The sequence below is a fragment of the Bos mutus genome, chromosome 5 (assembly GCF_027580195.1).
Source record: "Bos mutus isolate GX-2022 chromosome 5, NWIPB_WYAK_1.1, whole genome shotgun sequence".
Taxonomy (NCBI): domain Eukaryota; kingdom Metazoa; phylum Chordata; class Mammalia; order Artiodactyla; family Bovidae; genus Bos; species Bos mutus.
This window is the reverse complement of record NC_091621.1, coordinates 110,426,133-110,448,656: the sequence shown is the minus strand read 5'-3', so window position 1 is coordinate 110,448,656 and position 22,524 is coordinate 110,426,133. Positions and strand designations below refer to the sequence as shown.

General features: G+C 56.2%; 2 protein-coding genes across 3 annotated transcripts in view; one reads left to right on the top strand and one right to left on the bottom strand.

Annotated features, from left to right (window-relative positions):
* MICALL1 (MICAL like 1) overlaps nt 1-14,060 on the top strand; it is a 28,204-nt gene extending 14,144 nt beyond the window's left edge. For both annotated transcript variants that reach the window (XM_070371603.1, XM_070371602.1), the window contains exons 7-16: nt 854-911; nt 1,599-1,960; nt 3,353-3,768; nt 6,907-7,041; nt 7,593-7,719; nt 7,862-7,952; nt 8,105-8,178; nt 10,557-10,671; nt 10,845-10,891; nt 11,949-14,060. In XM_070371603.1, coding sequence (XP_070227704.1) covers nt 854-911; nt 1,599-1,960; nt 3,353-3,768; nt 6,907-7,041; nt 7,593-7,719; nt 7,862-7,952; nt 8,105-8,178; nt 10,557-10,671; nt 10,845-10,891; nt 11,949-12,070 — 1,547 coding nt within the window. In that variant the 3' untranslated portion in view covers nt 12,071-14,060. The remainder of the gene's footprint in view (nt 1-853; nt 912-1,598; nt 1,961-3,352; nt 3,769-6,906; nt 7,042-7,592; nt 7,720-7,861; nt 7,953-8,104; nt 8,179-10,556; nt 10,672-10,844; nt 10,892-11,948) is intronic.
* A 542-nt stretch (nt 14,061-14,602) lies between these two features.
* C5H22orf23 (chromosome 5 C22orf23 homolog) lies at nt 14,603-22,450 on the bottom strand. Its single transcript, XM_005895224.3, has 7 exons — nt 22,324-22,450; nt 21,920-22,031; nt 20,750-20,812; nt 17,112-17,294; nt 15,822-15,953; nt 15,496-15,596; nt 14,603-15,347 (listed from the first exon to the last, which is right to left on the bottom strand). The coding sequence occupies exons 2-7, from the start codon at nt 22,020-22,022 to the stop codon at nt 15,276-15,278; spliced, it is 654 nt and encodes a 217-aa protein (XP_005895286.2). The 5' UTR covers nt 22,023-22,031; nt 22,324-22,450; the 3' UTR covers nt 14,603-15,275.
* Nucleotides 22,451-22,524: the final 74 nt, after the last annotated feature.

Here is a 22,524-nt window from a genome sequence, read left to right as displayed (position 1 = left end):
TCCAGGGACTAGGAAGGAGTAGGAGATAGGAGTAAGGAATGTCTGGGGCCTGGACGACAGTGCCCAGTGTCAGTGCTTCTGCTCCTCGTTGTACTGGAGGCCCTAGTCAGCTGCAAAACACCAGAAAAAAGAATGAGAAAGAAAGAAAACGTTATTTTCAGGTAATAAAATTGTCTAATGAGAAAATATTAAAAGAATCACACAAGTATAAGATGAATGTACTCAATGTCACAGAATTGTGTACTTTATTTAAAAAGTTACATGCGCTGTGGAATCCTGTTCTACTTCATGTTATATTTATTTTACCCTTTGTTTAACTGTGAGGTTTTTGGTAGACTTTTTTTTTTTTGAGGAAATTGAAGTTGATTCTAAATTGTATTACATGAAGGAATAGAGAGTCAAACATTCCTAAGGGGAAAAAAAAAACAGAGGAGCAGAGGCTACTGTGGAATTCACAGAGGACACTGGGGAGTCAGGGGAGGCTTTCAGGAGGAGGTGACCTCACGCTGAGTTGAGACAGTATTTCCTGTCCACTTTGGAGAAGTGTCAGAGGGGCACTTGGGTTCCCCCTCCTTAACTGAAATACACTCTCCAGGTGTCCTGGCCTTGTGGCTCTGACCTTCTCTACCTGTTACCTCTGGTGTTTTATCTAATCTCCCCGAGCGCTGGGCTGGGGAGGTGCAAGGGTGCAGGGGAAGTTGCCATGGCCACCTGGAGTCCACGACCTGCCGGGTGGGATGGAAGGGCACTCCTAGCTGAGGCAGGCACTGGGGTTGGCTCCCTGACTGTTCCACTCTACCACTTGGCTTACAGCCGCCCATGAAGGCCTGTCTCACTCTCCTCTCCCACCTAGGGAAGCCGCAAGAACCCCCCATCCCCAAGCCCAGAGGGACCCCCAAGCTGTCAGAGAGGTACGCTGGCTCCGAGGGCTTTCAGGGCCCTGGTGGGGTAGGGGGGTGGGAATACCCCTTGGGGGTCTGGGTCGGCAGTAAGGCCATGTGACCCACCAGCGCCCCCTCCCGCAAAGGGGGGGGTGCTCCTCTCTGGTGGGCAGGAGCCTGTGGCCACACCCCCTTCCTGTGTGGCTCCCCCGGGACCCCTCTCCCCGTGGGCGGCAAGGCCTGGTAGCAGGCTGCCTCGGGGGTCCCTTAATCTCCCCAAGCCTCCACTGCGTCTGGAGTGTGGGAGGCCTAGGCCTCCTAGAGTAGGTTTAAGAGTCAGTAGCAGAGTATAGAAAGGCCCAGCAAAGCTCCATTGTATGCCAGACTCAGAGCCTCCACCCCCTGGAACCCCATGTCACAGGCGAGGAACCTCGATTTCCAGTTCTTTTTTGGGAGCTGTGCTTTCCCTGAATGGTCCCTGGACAAGAGGGCAGGGGGTGGAGAGAGACAAAGAGAGGCAGAGGGAGGGGAAGAGAGAGGGCCCCCCACTCTTTCCATTTGGGCTTTGGGCCCAGACAGGCCCCACCAGGCTGGGGTGGGAGAGGGGAAGGGTGCCGTGTCTGACCCACCCGCTGTGGGATGCACTGTCCGGGGAGAGAAGGACGCTGCCCCTCCTTGCCTGCTCATGGGTTCTACCTCTTCTTGGCCTCCGTCCAGGACGCCAGCCCCCAGGAAAGACCCGCCGTGGATCACACTGGTGCAGGCAGAGCCAAAGAAGAAGCCAGCCCCCCTGCCCCCGAGCAGCAGCCCCGGGCCGCCGCCGGGCCAGGAAGGCAGGCAGGTGGAGAACGGGGGTGTGGACAAAGCAGCCCCACGGGGCCCGGAGCCCAAGCCCTACAACCCCTTTGAGGAAGAGGAGGAAGAGCCCCCCGCTGCACCCAGCCCGGCCCCCGGCCCTGCCCCGACCCCCCCGGAGTCCACACCCAAGTCGCTGCACCCCTGGTATGGCATCACCCCCACGAGCAGCCCCAAGACGAAGAAGCGCCCTGCCCCGCGAGCACCCAGCACGTCCCCCCTCAGTGAGTGCCATTCCTAGGAGCTCCCCGGAGAGCTGGGACCCTGGGGTTGGGCACCTGGGTGAGCGCAGGGCCCGGGAAGGGCAGGGGTGCGGTGGGACACCCCGTCCAGGTCAGGCGCCGTGTGTGCCCTCAGTTAATCAGAGCAAACCCGTGGGGTAGGTAGCGTACTCTGTTTTGCAGGTGAGGAAACTGAGGCACAGAGAGGGTGAGTGACTTGCTCAAAGCCGCACAGCACTTAAGCAGTGGAGGCAGAATTTGAACCCAGGCTCTCAACTCTACTCTCAGCCCTTCATAACCCACCTTGTAGGACGGTTGTGAGAATTAAATGTGTTAGCCATTGATGTGCTTATTAACACAGAGTCAGGCTTGGGGAAGGTGCGCGACAGGGTTAGCTCCAGTCCTGCCCGTCCAGTCTCTGCCCTCCAGTTCCAGGCGCCTGAGGCTCTGACCTGGCTGTGGGACTCGGGCGCTAGTGACCTGAGCGGTTCGTCCCCTGTGTGTGTCCTCAGCCTCCCCGGAAGATGGAGGTGGTGGGCCAGGTCCCGGGCGCTGTGCCTCCCTCCGCCTGGCCCTCCCTCTCACCATCCTGCAGTCTTCTCGGGCCCAGTGCCGGTCCCCTTCCATCACGGCGGGGCTCCAGCTGCCTTGGAGACCTCAGTGGGAGTCCCTCAGACAGTGAGGCCGAGAGCACTCTAGAGATGACAGGAGGCCGGTGCTCAAGTGGTCCAGGCCCCCCCCAACCCCTGCTAGGGCCCTGGGACCCTCCAGCTGAGCCTGGTGGGTTGGCTGATTGGAGGTGGTGGGCGGATGGTGGAGGCAGCCAATGGGATGAGCTCTGAGTCAGACACAGCTGGGTTCAATCCCAGCCTTTCTCTCCAAGTCTGTCCTCTCACCTGGAAAGCACAGATGATACTTTGAAGTGTGGCATCCGTCATCCTTGAGGCTGAAAGTGGCGCAGGGCAGTGCCTGGCCGGGAGCCGCCTGCTCCTCCTCCCCTGTTGCTTTCCCTCCACCTCTGCTCAGTGCGAGGCCTTTTTGCCTTTTCAATTCGGCTTTCTTTGGGTCAGATCAGACGTGGGAGGGGAAGCGGAGGCTGCAGCCACGCTAGAGGAAGAAGCAAGAGCCATAAGGAAACCAGGGCTACAGCTGCACCACGAGGCACAGGCCAGAGCCCAGAGTGTGCGGGATGAATTTGGGTGATCTGCCTGCCAGTGACCTTGGTCCTGTCCCACCTTTGCTATCCTTGAGGCTCCGGCCTGCCTGCCTGGATGTGGAGGACTTGGGTTTCCTGGGCCACCTCTCACTTCACATCGAGAGCGAAGTGTCAGGCGAGGCCAGAGGGCCTGTCTCTGGCCCCTCGCTCGGCACCCACTTGCGGTTTGGTTTGTGCAGCTCTCCACGCCTCCCGCCTGTCCCGCTCGGAGCCGCCCTCGGCTACCCCGTCGCCAGCCCTCAGCGTGGAGAGCCTGTCGTCCGAGAGCTCCAGCCAGGCCCCCAGTGAGGAGCTCCTGGAACCGCCCGTCGTGCCCAAGAGCTCCTCAGAGCCTGCTGTCCACGCCCCTGGCACCCCTGGGACCTCTGCCAGCCTCTCTGCCAACTCCTCCCTGTCCTCTTCCGGGGAGCTGGTGCAGCCCAGCATGGACCGGACGCCTCAAGCCAGCCCTGGGCTTGCCCCCAATAGCAGGGGCAGCCCGGGTCCCCCGCCAGCCAAGCCCTGCAGTGGCACTGCCCCCACCCCCCTCGTGCTGGTTGGAGACAAGAGCCCTGCACCTTCCCCTGGAACCTCATCCCCGCAGCTGCAGGTGAAGGTGAGTGTCTGCTGTCCTGTCTGGTGGATGTGGGCCTGGTCTCGGGGCAGGAATGTCCAGGGCTGGCCATCGTTGCTGGCCCTGACGTGTGGGGTGACCTTGGCTCTGTCATCTGGCCATTCATCACTCCATGCATTGAGGCACAGCTCCCTCTCAACATCCTTTCATCCGCTGGCCAGACCTCCTGTTCATCTGTTCAGCTGTCCACTTGCCCGACCTTCCATGTCTTGAGGCATCCAGCTCTAATTTACCTGCCGAGCCCATGCACATGCCCGTTGGAGACACACACACCAGCCTCCACTCACCCACACATCCTCTGTCTGCTTTCCATTCACTGAAGCCCTATTTGTGCCAGAACCTGGCACAGCATCATTGAGACCCTGTCCTTGCCCTCCAGGGGCTCACCCTCTGCTCAGGGAGACAGGCCTAGACGATTGTCCATCCACCTGGGGTAGAGAGCACAGAGGGGAGGGGATGATGCTCTTCTTGGGGTGGTGTTCCTTCTCCAGAGACCTCAGTCTCCCCTCCTATAGAACGGGGCTGATGGTGTTCATTGAGTGGCTCCTGTGTGCATGGGCTGGCCTGGGCGCCCGGGGTGATGGCTGTGGTGGTCCTTGTCCCCAGGTGCTCACAGCCAAGTTGGGGGTGGGGTACCGAGACGACTGTGCCTTGTATGGAGTTTGTAGTGGGATGGACTTGTAGAGGAGGGGTCAGCTCTCAACAGGCAGAGGGCCCAGGAAATGGCTTTACTGGGAGCTTCTGCGGTGGCCATTGCGGGGGTACAGACGACCCCTGCTGCCGCTCCCTTCCCAGGCCCCCTCCCAGGCCGGCCCCACACTCTGTCCCCTCTGGGGGCTGCAGTGGGCACCCACCCCCGGCAGCTCGTTTTCCAGATGACCTTTGTGACTGGTGGAGCACCTGTTTCTCAGGGCCCTGCCAAGAACCAGGGGTCACCGGGGGCAGGACATTCCTCTGGGCACCTAGTTTACCAAGAGGTCTCTCTTTGCGCCATCAGGGTCTTTTCTCTCTTTTTTTTTTTTAATATTTATTAAAGGACCAGAGTCCCTTTGTGCCACCAGGGTCTTTTTTTTTTTTTTTAATATTTTATTTATTTGGCTGTGCCAGGTCTTAGCTGCGACACGTGGGGTCTTTAGTTGCGCCATGCAAACTCTTCGTTGCTTCATGTGGGATCGAGTTCTCTGACCAGAGATCGCGCCTGGGCCCCCTGCAGAGTCGTAGCCACGAACCAATAGGGAAGTCCCGGAGCCACCAGGTTCTTTTTTAAAAAACTAGTAATTATTTTTGGTTGTGTTGGGTCTTTTTTCTGCGCCCGGGCTTTCTCCAGTTGCAGGCGCGGGGGCTACTCTGTTGCGATGTGCCGGCTTCTCAGTGCGGTGGCTTCTCTTGTGGCCAAGCACAGGCTCTAGGCGCATGGGCTTCAGGTGTCGCAGAACGCGGGCCCGAGAGTGTGGGCTTCGGTAGTTGTGGTGCACAGGCTCGGCTGCTCCGAGGCATGTGGAATCTTCCTGGACCAGGGATCGAACCCGAGTCCCCTGCATTGGTAAACGGATTCTTAACCACTGGACCACCGGGGAAGTCCACCAGCAGGTTCTGATCCTGCACTTTCTCCCGCACTCTGCAGTCCTCTGAGGGCCCGGGGCTCACCCGCCCTGGATGGAGGGTGGCTCCAGGCCGGCTGTAGTCCTGATCTGACCAGCCTGACGGGATAAGTCTGCAGAGGAGCCTGAGCTATTGGTTTGTGCACCTTTCAAATGTCATTTACCCTTCTTTGGTCTGGGTGACCACCCCCAGCCCAACTGTAACCACCTGCTGTGTGACTTGGACAAGGTCCTGCCTTTTCTCTGGGCCTCCATATGCTCTTAGGGGTCCCAGGGTTCTTTGGTCAGGGGGTGGAGGAGAGAGCTGATTTTGAATCCCCCCATCCCCCCTACAGGCAGCTGCCCATTTCCTGCCCTGGGGTGTGTGAAGGGGTTGGTTTGAAGTTCTGTGGCCGAGAACCTTTGAGGGACTTGGGGCCTTCGGGCTGTCTGACCTTGCTGAGCTGCTCCAGGTTCGATTGTGGAGGGTGAGGGCAGAGCCCCAGGGGGGCTTCCTTCTGGGGTGCCCCATCCCTTACCCTCACCGTAGGACTCAGAGGGAATCTGAGACAGTGAGGGCAGGAGACAAGGCCCTTGGGTGGGTGCTACCCTATGGGGACCAGACTGTCTCCTCCCAGCCGCACCTGGACTCCTGCGTCAGCTCCCAAAGCAACTTCCAGCCTCAAAGAACTCCCCGTCCCCCACCTGAGCGGCTGGCACAGGTGAGGTGAGCAGCTCTCCCCTCCCCCCTCCTCCCCCAGCTCTTGGAAAGCCAGGTCCGCACTCCTGGGAGCACTCCGTGGCCTCAGGGACACCTGTTTCTGATGAGCTGGGGGAAGTGGTGGGAAGATGCTGGCACTGCCCTCATGGCAGGCAGGGCCTGTTTCTGTGCTGGGCCTGCCCGCTCTGCTGGCCTCAGAAAGGACAGAGATCTCCCTGGGGAGGAGCAGTGTAGGATGGGGACCTTTCCTGGGTAGGGCAGAGGCTGCCTCCCTCTACTGAAAGTGGGATCCCACTTTTGTACTTCCTGGCTGGGCGACCCTGGGCAAGGCGCTGAGCCCCGTAATCCCTGCTGGGAAAGGGGTGTTTGTGAGGCCTGGGTGAGCTACTGTTGCTTCGTCCTGCCCTAAATTGCACGTCCTGACCACTGCCCTCAGTGCCGGAGGGCTGCCTGGCCTGAAACAGACCAAGTCATACTCCAGCTTGGGCCCTTGGGAAGAACATGACCATGGGCCAGTTACTTAACCCCTCCAAACTTGAGTTTCCTCACCTGTAAGATGGGCAGACACGACCCACTTTGTGGAGTGGTTGTGGGAATTAGACAGGCATGGAGAAAAGTACCCAGTGTGGCAGCTGCACGTGAGAGGTGCTGGGAAGTGGAAGTCTTTGTTGAATGACGGGGAGCCTCAGAGTGGATGCTGGGAGATTCTGCCTGATTCCCACCCGCCCTGCTTTCCATGGTCCCACGTGATCAAGCCCCCAGGGTCCTACTGCTCCTTCCTGACTTATTAATGTCTTCTGTCATGTTTCCTGCCTTTAGTCTTCTTGCAAGGAGAATCCTTTTAACCGGAAACCGTCACCTACAGCATCCCCAAGTGTAAAGAAGGCCACCAAGGGCTCAAAGCCAGCGAGACCACCTGCCCCAGGACATGGCTTCCCACTCATCAAACGCAAGGTATCTGCTGGGAGCCCCAGATACCTGTCTGCCTGGGCTCTGGCCCCGTGCCTTGGCAGCCTCAGGCTTCCTGTGGGACCCTGTGACAGGGTGGTCCGTCTGGGCAGCTTCCCTGAGAGGTGGGAGGGGGCGTGCCTGGGAGGCCCAGGTGGGAGATCTGACTTGCAGCCAGGGAGAATTTTGAGCACATCAGCTGCTCTGACCAAAAGCACTGGGTGATCCATTTAAATGGTTACTAATAATAGTGCAAGGATCAAAGCGTTCACGTGACATACTTCTACTTAAACAGCCTAAGAGTGTTCTTGGTTTCTCTCTCCTTTGGGTCACTTTCTCATATTATGATGTCCTTTCTGGAGTGGCAGAGGAGGGGAGGAAATTGCCAAGAGAGGCAGAAAGTTGTGTCACCCTCTGGGCATGCCTGATGGCACTGGGACCCAGGGCATGGGGTGTGGGACAGAGCCTGGGAGGCCAGCACTGGCCAGAGGGAAGCTCCTGGTGGCAGACAGGTGGGAGGGTGGGCTGATCGCAGGTGACTGGGCACTGTTGGGCAGGTCCAGTCCGACCAGTACATCCCCGAGGAGGATATCCATGGAGAGATAGACACCATCGAGCGCCAGCTGGATGCCCTGGAACACCGTGGGGTCCTGCTGGAGGAGAAGCTGCGTGGCGGAGTGAACGGTGTGGGGGCTGTGGGGGGCTTGGCAGGGGGTGGGGGGCACTCAGGTGGGGGAAGCCTCTTCCCCAGGGTGGGAGCCTCCATGGCTCCTTCGAGGATGGGGACGATTGCCAGCCCTGGCCTCAGTGAGCACCTGGCTTGCAGAGGGCCGTGAAGACGACATGCTGGTGGACTGGTTCAAGCTCATCCACGAGAAGCACCTGCTGGTTAGGCGGGAGTCCGAGCTCATCTACGTGTGAGTCCTGCCTCCCCTCCGTCCCGCCTGGCTCCCCTGACCCTGAATCCACAGAGCTCAGGACTGAGAATCTTCGCTTTCTTGCCGCATCAGCTCAGGGCAGGGCAGGCAGCCAGGGCAGAACTAACAGTCACCTTCTTCCCACCTTCCAGCTTCAAGCAGCAGAACCTGGAGCAGCGGCAGGCCGACGTGGAGTATGAGCTCCGGTGCCTTCTCAACAAGCCAGGTGATGGCGGCCACTCCCCGACCCCGGTCACCTGCCCTGGGGCCTGGTGACACGGAGGCGTGGGCTGGGAAGGATGGACAGAGCCCTGATGGGGAGGCCTGGGCAGACTGTGGGAGAGGGCCAGAGGACATGGCGGAAGGTGCTGTCTGGGTCCTAATAGGGGGTTAATAGACTCAAGCCAAGACGGGAGAGGGGACCCGCATGGGGCTGTGACATCTGTGTGTCGGATGACAGGCATGCAGGGAGCTCTCCAAGGCCAGGAGCAGACTGACCTTTTTTGGCCCCCTCCCCCCCCGGAAGGTGTGGGTGGGTAGGTCCTGGGGTGTAGTGTTGGGGGCGGTCAGCCTCCAGGGCCCTGGGCTGCCTCAGTGGGTGAGGGAGAGCATGTGTCTGTCCTGGGGCAGCTCTGGGCTCATGGCCGTTAGGTCAGAGCGTGGCAGGACTCTGCTGGTGCAGGGAGGGCCAGTGGGAGGGCCCCCTGCACAGCGTGGCTCAGAGCGACTCTGGGAGGGAGGGATGGGGGAGGGGCTGGGCGTGGAGCCACACCGTCCTGTGCGCTTCGGGGACTTGCTGGTGCCCTTATGATGTGTGTTGGCTGCACATCCCAGGCTTGGCACGCAGTCTCAGTGGCTCCACGTGTGACACAGGAACAGAGGTGCCCACCTGGGAGGGTGTTCTCAGGACCATAAGATGGGATGTAGAAATGCACTGTGCCCTCAGAGGGGCTGATGCTTACTACGTGACCAAGTTGGGGTCTGGCCACGACATGGTGTGAAGCACAGATGTGGGCTGAGAGAGACCGCAGGACTGTGGCACGTTCAGAGGCAGGAGCCAGGGCTTTTGACCACTTCCTCTGGCCCAGGTGGTTAGGAATCATTGTTTCCCATTGAACAGATGAGGAAATGGAGAGCCAGAGAGTTTGAGTCTATCCCCTTGGTGGGGGAGCCGGGCTTCTTTCCGAGTCTGACTTGGCCGTGTGCCTGCACACACGCAGTCCCTCCTCCTGGCTGGGATGGTAGCCCTGCTTTCCCATTGACTGGGCAGCTCTGGAGGCTGGATGAGACCCAGAGTCAGGAATGCCCCTGGGGAAGTCACAGAATGTCCCAGCCCTCCATTGCCCTCTGTGAGTCATTCCCAAATCTCCGGAGGCTGGGGCGTGGCCACCATGCCGAGGGAGCCGCAGCGACACCTTGTGGCCAGAGAGGGGCCCGCACCTCTGTTCTCCAGGCCAGCCTGGCCCTGGGCTTTTTGTGTGTGTGTTACTACTGCAGTCCTGTGTGAGACGGCAGTGCATCCTGGGCTTGTCTTCCTGTCCTGGTTGTCGCCTTTGGAGGGTGATACTGGTTTAAAGGCCCCAGGTGGGCTGGAGATCCGTAAGACACTGTAAGGGTTGTAGCTTGGGGACATGGGGCTGCCCAGAAATAGGCACTGGCTCCACCCTTGCAGTGTGACACTGGTCAAGGACTTAGCTTCCCTGAGCCTCAGTTTTCCCCCATGTAGGTTGCAGACATAACTTACCCAGATTCGAGAAACAGCAGAGTAGGTTTTGAACTGGAGTGATGACTCTGAAACCCACATTGTCCCCAGAACTATGCTGCGCCATTGGTCTGTTTTGGCAAGAGGAGGCGGTGTGGGTTTGGGGCATGGCTGAGGGGTGAGGAGGCCTGTAGTGGCAGATGTTGTAGAAGGAAGGTCATATGTGGGGGCATCCGTCCCCCAGAAGTCTGCAGGCTGGGTCAGAGGAATACCAAGGAGCAGGTGGGTCTCTGAGGCTGTGGTTCTATGGGATGGCCTGGGTTCTTGAAATCAGGAGACTGGCGGGGAGGGCAGCAGGTGTCTGAGATATCAGGGACACTTCCTGGCAGGTCTCCCAACCCCCAGGGTCCGTTATAGTCCACCCTCCTTCCTGGCATTAGATGGATGTCCGAGGATGCCTCTTGGGTCACACTGCTTCTCCTATGTGTTCTCCCTGGGGTTCCCTGATATCTCCCCACTCCAGCCAGCCCGCCATCGGAAACTCTCAGCAGGCCCAGCCTGAATCCTGCCTCCCCCAAGAAACGACTTGGTGAACACTGGTTGCATGAACGCATGAACATAAATGGGAAACTCTTGGGCCTGTGCTGGTCTCTGTTCGCAGAGCCTGTATTGTACTGGTCCTCTTGGAGCCCCCCTGGGAGAGTTTCTTTGGTAGGCAGACTGGTATTCTTTGTCTCTTCTGCAACAACCTCTATTTCTCCAAAAACTGTAATCTCCACTCATCTGGGCTCCTCCTTGTCCTCATGATGTCCAGTGTGGGGCTGGTCTGCAGCCACCTTAGCACTTAGGCGTAGGTTCCTCGCTTCCTGGGCCTCATGTCCCCGGCTTTTCTCCTTGAGCAGAAAAGGACTGGACAGAGGAGGACCGGGGCCGAGAGAAGGTGCTGATGCAAGAGCTCGTGACCCTCATCGAGCAGCGCAACGCCATCGTCAACTGCCTGGATGAGGACCGGCAGAGGTGACTTGGCTGGGGGCGGGGTTCCCAGGGCTTCTTTGGGGATGAAACCTTCACAGCCAACCATCCCAGCTCCCCCTTGCTCAACCTGTGTGGACTCAGAGAGTCTGGAGGGGCCTGAGAGATTATCTGGCCCTTCCTCCTGTGGGACACTCAGCTTCCCTGTCTCATTTCAGGGAGGAAGAGGAAGATAAGATGTTGGAAGCCATGATCAAGAAGAAAGGTGAGGCCCCTCCTGGGGCTCTGGCCTGTTTGAACTCTTGCAGGGTAGGGGGGAGCTGGTTGAACACAGAGTTGGAAGGGGCACCCATAGGGACAGTGTGTGCAAGCCTTTCTTTTGCCAAGAAGGCCATCTTTGGCCAGGAAGATGGGTGTGGGATGCCACGGTACCAACAAGGAGGGTGGTGGCTTATAGGGCCATTTCCCAGGGCATGCCTGCCTTGAGCTGTGCATTCCTCCTTGAGATCCATAGCTGGTTCAGGAGGGGTCTGTGGGTTCAAAGAGCAGTCACCCCCCCGCCCCCCCAGCCCTTGGAGAAGATAGTGCCCAGAATTGTTGAGAGAGCACTGGACTGGGAGTCAGGAGGCCTGGGCCTTATCTTGGTTCCCCCAGTGACTCATCTTGCGGCCTTGTGGTTCCGTCTGGGCTCCAGTTAGACTGGATTCTGGTCCCAGCTCTGATGCGTCCCAGCTTGGTGGCTTTGTGCCAGCGCTTCACCCCTCCAGGCCTCACTATCCTTGTCTGCAGGATGGGGTGACAGAGGCACCCACCTCCTGGGTGGGTGCTGAGGATGACTGAGATAACCTGTATAAACCACTTAGCCATGGCCTGGCACCCACAAAGAGCTTGGTTGGTGGTAATCTGTTTCAAACTCACATTTTCCTTGTCCATAATAAGTGAGGGACTGGGCCAGATGATTTCTGCGGTTTCTTCTAGCTCTGACAGTCAGTGTTTGTGTTGTGAGCCACAGAGCTATAGGGGAATAGAGGCTTTTAGAGATAAAACATCATCCGTGCTCTAGGGCTCCCCAAATGCCTTCATGAGTGCTCATCTCCCGATCCCTGCCGAAATTCTGGGAAGGGGTGGGGTCCCGTCCTAGAGGTGAAGAACTGGAGACGCAAAAGGATGAAGGGACATGTCCACAGTTTCAGGCGACATGGTGGTGGTGGTGGTGGGCTGAGACTGTTGGCTGCCACTCCCTGGCCATCACTACCACTCCCTGGCCCGCTCCAATCGACTGCCCTTTCCCGCCCCAATCGACTGCGCTTTCCCTTGCGCAGAGTTCCAGAAGGAGACTGAGCCCGAGGGCAAGAAGAAGGGCAAGTTCAAGACCATGAAGGTGCTGAAGCTGCTAGGAAACAAGCGTGATACCAAGAGCAAGTGCCCCGGAGACAGGAGCTAACGGCGTGGGCTGCCAGCCGGGGATACCACCCTCCACTGGCTGCGCTCTGCGGGGCGGGGGTGGAGCTTCTGTGTCCCTTCAGGATCAGTCGAGAGGAAAGATGACTTAGGGGAGGGAGCCTCTGGGTGATGGCCTCTCCTTCCTCAGGGTCCTCTGGCTGGTCTGGGCCAAAGAGTTTTTCTTCCCTCTCCTCTGAGCCCCCTGCCTGGCTCCCCTGACTCCAGATGCTGTGACTGACCCCAGGAGCGAGCAGAGTCTCATCCCACGAGCCCCTGCCCTTGGTCCTGCTTCGCTCCTGTGCCACGTGCAGAGGGGAGCGGAGGGTCTGTCTGCCCATGGGGGTCTGCCCGTGGTGGACCCTCTGGCCTGGGTCTCCTGCCCTCTGGGCAGGTCAGCAAGCCAGGCTCGGCCACACTGGCCCCTTCCCGCTCCCCCCCGTCCTGGGTCTGAGTCCCTGTCGTCCTGTCAGGGCAGGCGGCCTTGCCTCTCTTTCTCCGCGCTCAGGAGCTCTATTTATGAAGTCTCTTAATTAAAGTTGGAGGTAGTTACTGTGTCCTCAAGACCCGAAGGGGCCTGATGGACAGACCCCTCACTTTGTTCCTTGAAGTCTTAGGAGGTGCATCCCTCACCTCCCCTCATTCCGCAGGAAGTGTCCCTGCCCGAGACAGGGTGCTGGGGTGGGTGGGGTGCCTGAGAGCTGAGCCCCCCAAGGGAGGGCCTCGGGGGAGGCGGGCGGGCCCCAGACCAGCAGCAGGCGGGCGTGCTGCCTGTAGGTGCTAACCCTGGCCCTTCACCCCACACCGTGGCCCCCGGCCCCTCCTGTAGGCTCTCCCCGCCACCCCAGGGCTGGGGTGCGGCGGACCCGCCCCTGGGTGGTCAGCGCCAGCCTGTCTCCTCACATGCGCCTGTTGTCTGTTCCCTCCCGACTTTGTCGCCTCCGAAGGACTAATGGCCGCTCACCCCGAGACGGCTGTGGGAGAGGAGGAGCCGATGGGGACCAGCACCTTCGCCCCAGGGGACGTGCCCAGCAGCTCTTGGGGCAAAGCACTGTTGCCATAAGCTATTTCCGGGGTGCCTTTAGGGCCCTTCCCTCAGCACGCCTCTGGGGAAAGATCACACTGTATTAACTTGAGAGGGTTTTCCTCACTGACAATAAACAGAGACCACCTCAGCTGCCAGTGCCTTGCAGCCCTGGGCCACCCTCCCCTTGCCAGGCCTACCTTCTTCCCTGCCTCCGCTGTGCCTCTTGGCTGGCATCTCCACTGACCCAGGAGGGCGTGGAGGGGCTGTCCACTGCCGGGGGCCCTGGCCCCTCTCTCCCGGCCCCTGGGCAGGACGCCTTCTTCTGCAGGGACCAGTCTCTCCCTCCTTCCCAGAGGGACCAGACGGACGCCTCTGACCGTCTCCTTCCTGACGGGCCTGTTGACCTGCCGCTGGAGTCACCAGCTCCAGCGCCTTTCGGGGGCCAGGCAGGTGACACAGGCGAATCCAGGCTGGATGCGTCCTGCGGGGCGGCCCCGTCAGGCTGCCTTGGTGTCAGGACACCTGGGTGGTGGGGACTGGGGTGAACTGGGGTAGATACACTGCAACCAGAGGGGGAGGTTGTCCCTCACCCAAGTCAACTGTAGCCTGTGGGATGTGGGCCCAGTGGGGCCAGATCTTTGCATTTTTCAAAAGAAACTGGAAATCCAGTGGAGCGTGTGTGTACTTTGTAAAACTGACTTGAACTGAAATCAAGGGTACGTGCTACCATGTCCTTCAAGATAGAGGACGGCTGTCCTCCTCAGGTTGCACCCTGAGCCCTTGGCTTCTTGAGGGAGTGTGGACGCAGGCTTCCCGTGGAATGTTCCGGAGCCCCAGCCCTTGAGCTGGTCCTCTCTGTTTTATTTGTTTGTGGCTGCAGGACCATGTTTATTCTGCAAACCCCAACTGGGGTCATGTGGCCTGAGAGGATTATATGAATCCCTCCAAGTGGGAGGCTTGGTTGAAATTTCTGAAATACTTTGATTTACGGGGATGGGAAAATGACAGGATACTGGAGAGCATGAGGCCTGTGGTTGTCAGAGTTGTGGGGACTGCTGCGTGCTGTGTGCCAGGCCCGGGATGCAACTCCTGTGGGTGGACATCTCAGCCACCCAGGCCTCACAGGCAAGCTGCTGGAGATGAGGTGGGCGGGCTCAGACGCACGGGCTGGGGGTGGATCTCTGAAGCAGGGCTCCTTCGGTCTGGATCCCTCCCACCCCTTTGGGTTTCTTTCTGTGGGTTGTGGGTTTGGTGGTGGAAAGACTGAAAGCTAACTCTGAATCCCGGGGAGGCCACTTGCTGGTTAAATGCCTCTGGTCGGAGTCTCTGGGTGAGCCCTGGTTTTCACCAGGGATGATGAACCATCGTGGGTGTTTACTGAGGGAGTCAGCCAGGAGTGACACGGCTGCCTAGCACAGCACCCGCCCATGGGCTGCTCCGGGAGCCTTGGTTCCATTTTTACTGGAAAAAAACAGCTAAAAACCAACTGGGCTTGAAAAATTCTAACTCCTTGAACAAATAAGCCTTATCCCTCTGAAAACAAAATGGTGTGTGTAATGACCTACGGTAAATGTGTTTTATTAGCCAGTTAATCATAGTGGTTAAATATTTGTCCAAGGCTGTAAGAAGTCAAATAAGTAGGTCCTAAGACGGGTAGGAAGAAAGGAATCATATTCATTAATAAGTTCAGAAAACCTAATGTGTGGGACACAGGGACACACAGTGGGCGAGGTGTTGGGAAGAGGCCCTGGTGGACACCCTTAGACACACACCCAAGATGGTTAAGACCTGGACTTGGTTTCACTGTGTGTGCATGTCTCTGTGTGTGTGTGTCTGGACTTGCTTTCACTGTGTGTGTGTGTGTGTGTGTGTGTGTGTGTGTGAGTGACTTTCCCCGAGAAAAGACTGGGAAAGTGTGTGTGTGGGTGTCTGGATCTGTGACTGGTCTCAGAGGCTCAGCTGACCCCAGATCCCTGGGCAGAGCCTGGAGGAGAATCAGCTCATTTTCTGAGATGTGGTCCATTTTCTAGGGTGCTGTGTCCAGGGTACCGTAGGTGGGGGCAATGCTATACAACCATTTCCATGGCTGAAGGGCAGAGTGGGTGGGCTGACCTGGGGGTGACCCTGCTCGGCAAGGGGGTGGGCTCCCCCGCCCTCTGGGGGGTGGGGGGCGGGTGGTAGATTAAGTGGTGGCAAGAGCCTTCCTAAGTTCCTCACTCCTCTTGTGGTCAATGTCTTCCATTTCCTGCAGTTTCTGCAAATGGCATTGGGGAAAGCTGGGTGTCAGGGCGGATGTGAGGCTAGAGTGGGACCCCCGCAACGGCCCCAGTGAACCCTCACTTCAGCTCGCGTCTTGTCCCCCGCACTCACGTCCCGTCCGCCTTCCCTGGAGCTTCTCCTACCTGGGAGATTTCAGTAAGGATGATCCCGCGGTACTGTCTGCCCTGCCCCAGGGCCTCCATGTCAGCCAGGAATTCTTTCCTCTCCTGAATTTCCTTCACCACTGGACAGGGAGAGGGCCATCCGTGTACAGGACAGCAGGGGCCCCCGCGCTCCTGGGAGGGCTGGTGGGGCAGCAGGTTGCCTCTCTTGGGAACGGGAAGCAGTTCTGTGGTCCGTTTCTCACTCGATGGCCCTCAGGGATTCCCCCCTTCCCCTGCTCCCCGGGGCCCTTCCACACACACTCTGCCTTCCCCTCCCCAGCATAACTGGCCCCTCAGGGGCTCACATTCTTCAAAGCGGTCCAGCTTAGGGGCTGGGTCCTCCTGTCGCAGGGGATGGGGCTTTCTTTTCCGTTCCTCCGGCTCCTTCCCGGTGGCAAAGATATTCTGGAGTCTTCGCTTCTCCATCTCCAGATCCCCTGTCGGGCCCAGACGTGGCCTAGTTAAGGTGGGCAGGGCACCCTCAATTCCTGGAGCATGCTTGCTGCAGGGGGCCTGGGAACATGGTAGGGCTTCTGCAAACCCAGCACCTCCTACCCTGGGCCGCTTCTGCACTGGTCAAGTCACAGTAGGCCAGAAGGTGTTGAAAGAACCCAGAAGAGAGCGTCATCAAAATCCACACACTGGGCTTCCCCAGTGCTCAGTGGTAAATGTGGTGGTTTAGTCACTAAGTCCTGTCCGACTCGAGACCCCATGGACTGTAGCCCGCCAGGCTCCTCTGTCCATGGGATTTTCCAGGCAATAGTACTGGAGTGGATTGCCATTTCCTTCTCCAGGGGATCTTCCCGACCCAGGAATTGAACCCGGGTCTCCTGCATTGCAGGCAGATTCTTAAATGCAGGAGCCATGGGGTTCGAGTCCTGATCTGGGAAGCTCCCACATGAGCCCATGCACCACAACACCTGAGCCTGTGCTTCAGAGCCTGGGAGCCGCAACTCCCGAAGCCCAGGTGCTCCTCAAGAAAAGCCACACAATGAGAAGCCTGCCTGCTGCTACTGGAGATTAGCCGCTGCTTGCTCAACTAGAGAAAAGCCAGCACAAAGACCCAGTACAGCCAAAAATAAATAAGTAAAATTATCAAAAAAAAAAAAAAATGCACAGACTGCCTGGGTGCAGAGTAAGGCTAAGGAAACTCAATGACTGTGCAGTATAGCCTGGATGGGGAGGCTGTGTGGAGGGGCCAAGAGTCACGTCAGGTGCCAAGTGGAAAGCAGGGGATGTAATGGCTCTCTGAAACAGGCTGGGGCACAGAGGAACCCGGGGTTCCAGGCACCATATGAGTTAGAGCAACAGCTGTGATACCTGACCTCCAAACATTCATCAGAGGTGGGGGGGAAACCAGTTAACTGTTAAAGAGAATTCTGGGAAAATGTATAAAAATGAACCAGCTAACTGTTTTCCCACACACCCTGAATGCCTCCAAGCTAACACATGCCGAAGTTCGAGAGCACTGGTATAAATGGCCTGAGAATTTGATTAGCCGCCTACTCAGCACCCTGTGGGCTGTTTGTCTCCCTGCCCCCCTTAACCCCCCTCAGAGAGTAAAAGAGGGGCTGCGGTTGAGGCTCCTTACTCACGGGTGGCTTGAGGCTTGAACTGCTCCCGGCTGTAGGCCCCGTTGGCTTGGCATCTCCAGGCAGGCCGGAGGTGGGACCGGGCTGCCAGGATGGGAGGCAGGTAGATGGCTGAGCTTGGCTGCTTGGAAGGCAAGACTCTCTGGCTGGAAGTTGGGTTGCACTGCAGGGGGAGAGTGTCTCCTCCTGGGGAGGGAAGGGTCAGGGTCAGGGGGCCCACCTAAGTGGTTCCTACCTGTTAAAACAAGTCAAACGGTACGGAAGAGTCTTCCCTTCTCCCCTCCACACCCTCCCCTCTACAGTGAGCCGTGGTAACAATTTGGTGGTCTCAGCCCCTTCTTTTCGATGCTTACCTAAACATGTTCAAAGATATATGGGCATGTGTAAGATTCCTTTTTCAAAGCCTGGATCACACTGCATTCTATTCAGTAATAGACTAACAATCTTCCATGGGGTCGCAGAGTCAGACACAACTGAGCGACTGAACTGAACTGAACTAACAATCTACCATGAACGTCTTTCCAGATCACTCCATTTATCTATAACGTCTTTATTTTTTTGGCCGTGCCACGTGGATCTTAGCTCCCTGACCAGGGATTGAAACTGCGCCCTTGGCAGTGAAAGCTCAGAGTCCTAACCACTGGACCGCCAGGGAATGCCCCCCAACCACTGTTTTGAGTTGGCTCCTGTCTACCTCCCGTACCTTTCCAGCCCTCTCTGTCATCACCCAGCAGGTAGTGTTGAGCATGTACCCTATGGGCCAGGCCCGGGACTCAGGGGGTAAAGTGGTCAACAAAGGCCTGCCCTCACAGTACTTACATTTGGGGTTTAGATGATGATAACAGCGCTGATGTTGACAGTACAGGAAGGGCCACGGGGTGTATCAGAGCAGGATTTACCGTTACAAATAGGGTAGCCAGCGAAGGCCTCATGGACACGGTGACATTTGAGAAAAGACCCATAAGTGTTAAGAGGCCAGCCAAGGTGATATTTTAGGGAAGAGCATTCTAGACAGAGGATGGCTCAAGTGAAGGTCCTGAGGTGGGAATGTGCCCAGAGCATCTGAGAACAGACAGCAGATTAGGATGCCAGGAATGGACTGAGCCAGGGGTGGGATGGAGTGGGAGTAGAGGTCAGAGGTCAGGGAGGGCAAGAGACACACTGGGCCTCATAGGCCTCTGGAAAGACTGGCTTTTACTGTGTGTGAGGTGGGAAGCCATGGAGGCTTCTGAGCAGAGGAGTCACCCCTTTAGCTGCCATTGAAAATACAGTGTTCCGAATTTCCTGGTGGTCCCTGCTTCCACTGCAGGGACCACAGGTTCGATCCCTGGACTGGGAACTAAGATCCCTCAAGATGTGCAAGCAAAAAAAAAAAAAAAAAGATAAAAATAGAAAATATAGAGTTGGGGGTCAGGGCTTCCCAGTCGGCGCTACTGGTAAAGAACCTGCCTGCCACTTCAGGAGACATAAATGACGCAGGTTCGATCCCAGGGAGGAGAGCACAGCTACCCACTCCAGTATTCTTGCCTGGAGAATCCCATGGACAGAGGAGCCTGGCAGGCTACAGTCCATGGTGTCACAAAAAGTCAGACACGATTGAAGTGACTGAGCACGCACGCACGGGGGTCAAGGGCAGAGGTAGTCACAGTCAGGAAATGGTTTGAAGGTCAAGCAGACAGGACTTCTGGTGGGTTGGATGTGAGGTCTAGGAGAAAGGGAAAGAGGGGACAGGATGACTCTGATGTGTCTGCCCAGAAGAACCAGAAGGATGGAGCTGCCATTGTTTCCCGCTGCCTTTCCTTTCTCGTGCCCTCTATGTAGGGCCAGCCATGGTTTTTCTCTCTTCTCTCAAGAGATGCTATGCTTCCTAGAATGTTCCTCTTACTCTGTCTGCTATTTCTACTTGTCCAATGCCAAATGCCACCTTTTCTTTTGGCTCAGTCTCAGCAAATAGTTAGAGCCCAAGCAATCCTGGGAGTTCAGGTGAAGGAGAGGAATTTGTGGCTTGCAAAAGAATTTAAGCCTCAAAGAAGTAGGACTTGGTTAAGAAGAGAGTAGAGAGGGGAATCTGGGAGAAGAAAGTAGACTCAACACCAATGCTTGGAGGCAATATTTTAAAGAGAAAACATCTAAGGAGAAAAAAACTGGCAAACTGGTGACTTGTGTTGACCTAACCACTAATCAAATTAGTTTTTCAATAAATATTGAGCACCTCGGAGTCAAGGACTTCCCTGCTGGCTCAGATGATAAAACGTCTGCCTACAAGGCGGGAGACCCGGGTTCAATACCTGGGTCGGGAAGATCTCCTGAAGAAGGAAATAGCAAGGCAAGATTTTCTTGCCGGGAAAATCCCATGGATGGAGGAGCCTGATAGGCTACAGTCCATGGGGTCGCAAAGAGTCAGACATGACTGAGCAACTTCACTTTCACTAGGAGTCAAGGTACAATGGTGAACAAGGCAGGCTCAATCCTTGGTCTCCTGGTGTTTACTTTTAATGGAATTTCTAGCACATTCTCTTTATGGTCATGTTGGAAGGAAGGAAGGAAGGGTTGGTTGCTCTGTCATGTCTGACTCTATGCGACCCATGGACTATAGCCTGCCAGGATCCTCTGTTCATGGGATTCTCCAGGCAAGAATACTGGAGTGGGTTGCCATTCCCTTCTCCAGAGGATCTGTAAGGGACATCAAATGATTAGTAGATGACTTGAGTTTGGAGATTGAGTTATGTGACTCAGCTGTGTTGTGGTGGTAGGCTCTGGCAGCCTGAATTGTCCTTGTCCACAAAAAGGAAGGAGATCTGACTTCTGAACTGACCTGATGGAGCCTCACTCCCCCAGCCAGTGCTGGGCAGTCAGTATTTGTCTCTCTGACTCTTCCATCCCAGTTTCTGTGGTTGACCAGATGCCTCCTGATAGGCACCTTCTTTCTCGAAAGAAGGCAATAGCTATTGTTAGATTTGAGTGAAACCTGGCAGGCTTGAACCTTATGGTATCCTCTTAAAGGTAACTTTACAGATCTCTGTTCTGATCCCCTAAAAGCTGATTCAGTTAAATCTCAGAAAGCAAGGCTGTTTTCAAGATCTTAGAGGGCACCTTGTTACCGTGCCCATGAACATTCAGTTTTTTTTCTTTTTTTCATTAAAAATAAATAATACAGTGTGTGGTCAGAGGTAAAATGTGGAAAGGTTTTGCATAGTTTTCCTAAGTTGGAAGCCTTCCAGTAATCATGTTTCTGCCAGCTAAGCTATGAATGAATAAAACTATGCATAAGACACACACAGGCCTCTAGTCTGGAGAGCTCATATGTTATGTGTGTAAGAGGGTGGGAGAGATTTCAGACTTGACAGCGTTCAGACTGTCTGACTGGCAGGAAGTCTCAAATGGGCTGGTTCCCTGTTGAGAAGGCTGGCTAGAGCTGGACTGCAGAAGAGGCTCATGGGCTGGGACCCATGTCTTGTGAAGAAGCAAAGATCAAGACCCTGCAAGGTCAATTCCCCAAGAGCAAGGGTCAGAAATACTATTCAAATTTTGTTTGTGTGTGTGTGTTTAAAATGAGGTCCCCTACTCCTCAACATGGAGAAAGCATTAAGATGTGACCCAGAACTCCTCTCCTCCGGAAGCCTCGGTGGGCAGCCTCTTACGTTTCATGGTGTCCGTGATGTGGCGCTGTTGGAAGTTCGTCAGTTTGGATTCCTTCATCATCACTGCAAGACAAAGCACTTCAGTGAGGCTTCCTGGGCTGCAAGCAGATGCCTCATCTCAACCCACTGAAATTTAATACTGTATCGCCTCCTGCTCCCATTCTGGGCACCTGAGTACTTGGCTTGTGGGATTTGAGTTCCTTGAACAGGGATTGAATCTGGGCCTCCCTGCAGTGAAAATACTGAGTCCTAACCACTGGACCACAAGGGAATTCCCTTCCTTTTCTACATTTTTTTTTCCCTACACCACTCATCACCATCTAAGTTCTATATACTTACTTATTATTTGTTACTTTCCTACTAGAATATTAGCTCCAAGGGAACAATCATTTTTGCTTATTTCTTTTCTTTACCGCTGTTTTTTCAGCATCTGGGATAATGTCTAAAGCACACAGTGGGCTTTAAAACTTTTTTGTTGAGTGAATGAATGAGTGAATGAACAAGTATTCATTAAGCATGTGCCAGGGGCTGGAGCTACAAATGTGAGCCAAAACAGGCATCATGCCCTGATGGAGTTCATGAACTGAATGTTAATTCAACATTAATTCAGTGGAACACGCTAGGTATCTGATTACAGGTTGCACTAAGCACAGTGAAGGAAAAGGTATTTGGTAGTGTCCCTAAGAGTCGGACACGACTCAGCGACTTCACTTTCACTCTTCACTTTCATGCATTGGAGAAGGAAATGGCAACCCGCTCCAGTGTTCTTGCCTGGAGAATCCCAGGGGCGGCGGAGCCTGGTGGGCTGCCATCTATGGGGTCGCATAGGGTGGGACACGACTGAAGCGACTTAGCAGCAGAGCAGCAGCAGCAGACACATAACAGTTGGTTCCACTGTGGTGATGATGGGTGGAGAGGAAATAAGTCTTCCCTGGGGAAACTGAAAGTGTGATCTAAGGGGTTCATGGGAGTTAACCACTCTGAAATTCTTAGTTCTTTGACTTTGGGTCACTTCCAAGTTGTAGGACCCAGACCCCTGAACCTTTCTGAACTCCAGGCTTCTTATCTGTAAACTGAAAATACGATTACTAAGCCATAAGTCATGTAGGGGAGAACTGAGAAACAGAGGGTAACTGACCACCGCTCTTCTTCTGCCCTTAATGCACTGACCTCTGAGCAGCTCGCAGGTCCCTGGGGTGTAAGTGGTCGGCTTGGGACAGCGCCAGAACCCTGTTCCTTTGGTCACCGTCTCCACCCTCTCCTGGGAAGCCATGGGAGGGCTCTGAAGAGGAAAAAACCCAACGAAACATTCCCAGATCCAATCTCTTCTCACATCCTCAACACCACCCAAAGTTTGGGAGCGGGTGTCGGGTCGCAAGAGAATCGTGATGCCGCCTGTCAACATCGCGACAGTGCCCGATCCTCCCACCTCGAACAGATCCACTGGCAGATAAACACATGCGAACAGAGACCTCATCCTGACCTGTGCCTGTGGCAGGGAAGCCCCCTCGGGAGGAAAGGGGCGTGAGGGCAGCCGTGCCCGTTGTGTGATACGCCCAAATGGGAAACCTCACCCTAAAGTAAGATCCCGGCTGGGTGGCCTCTCTCTCCACAGACAGCGGCGGCTGGGCTCCGGAGATCGTAACCAAGGCTCTGAAGCAGCAGCCGCGCCTGGTCCCTCGCAGAAATACTTTTGAGATCTCAGCCACTAGAGCCTGCAGCTAGCGGCTCCAGCTACCATGGTAACGCAGACAAACTGCTCCGCGCATGTGCGT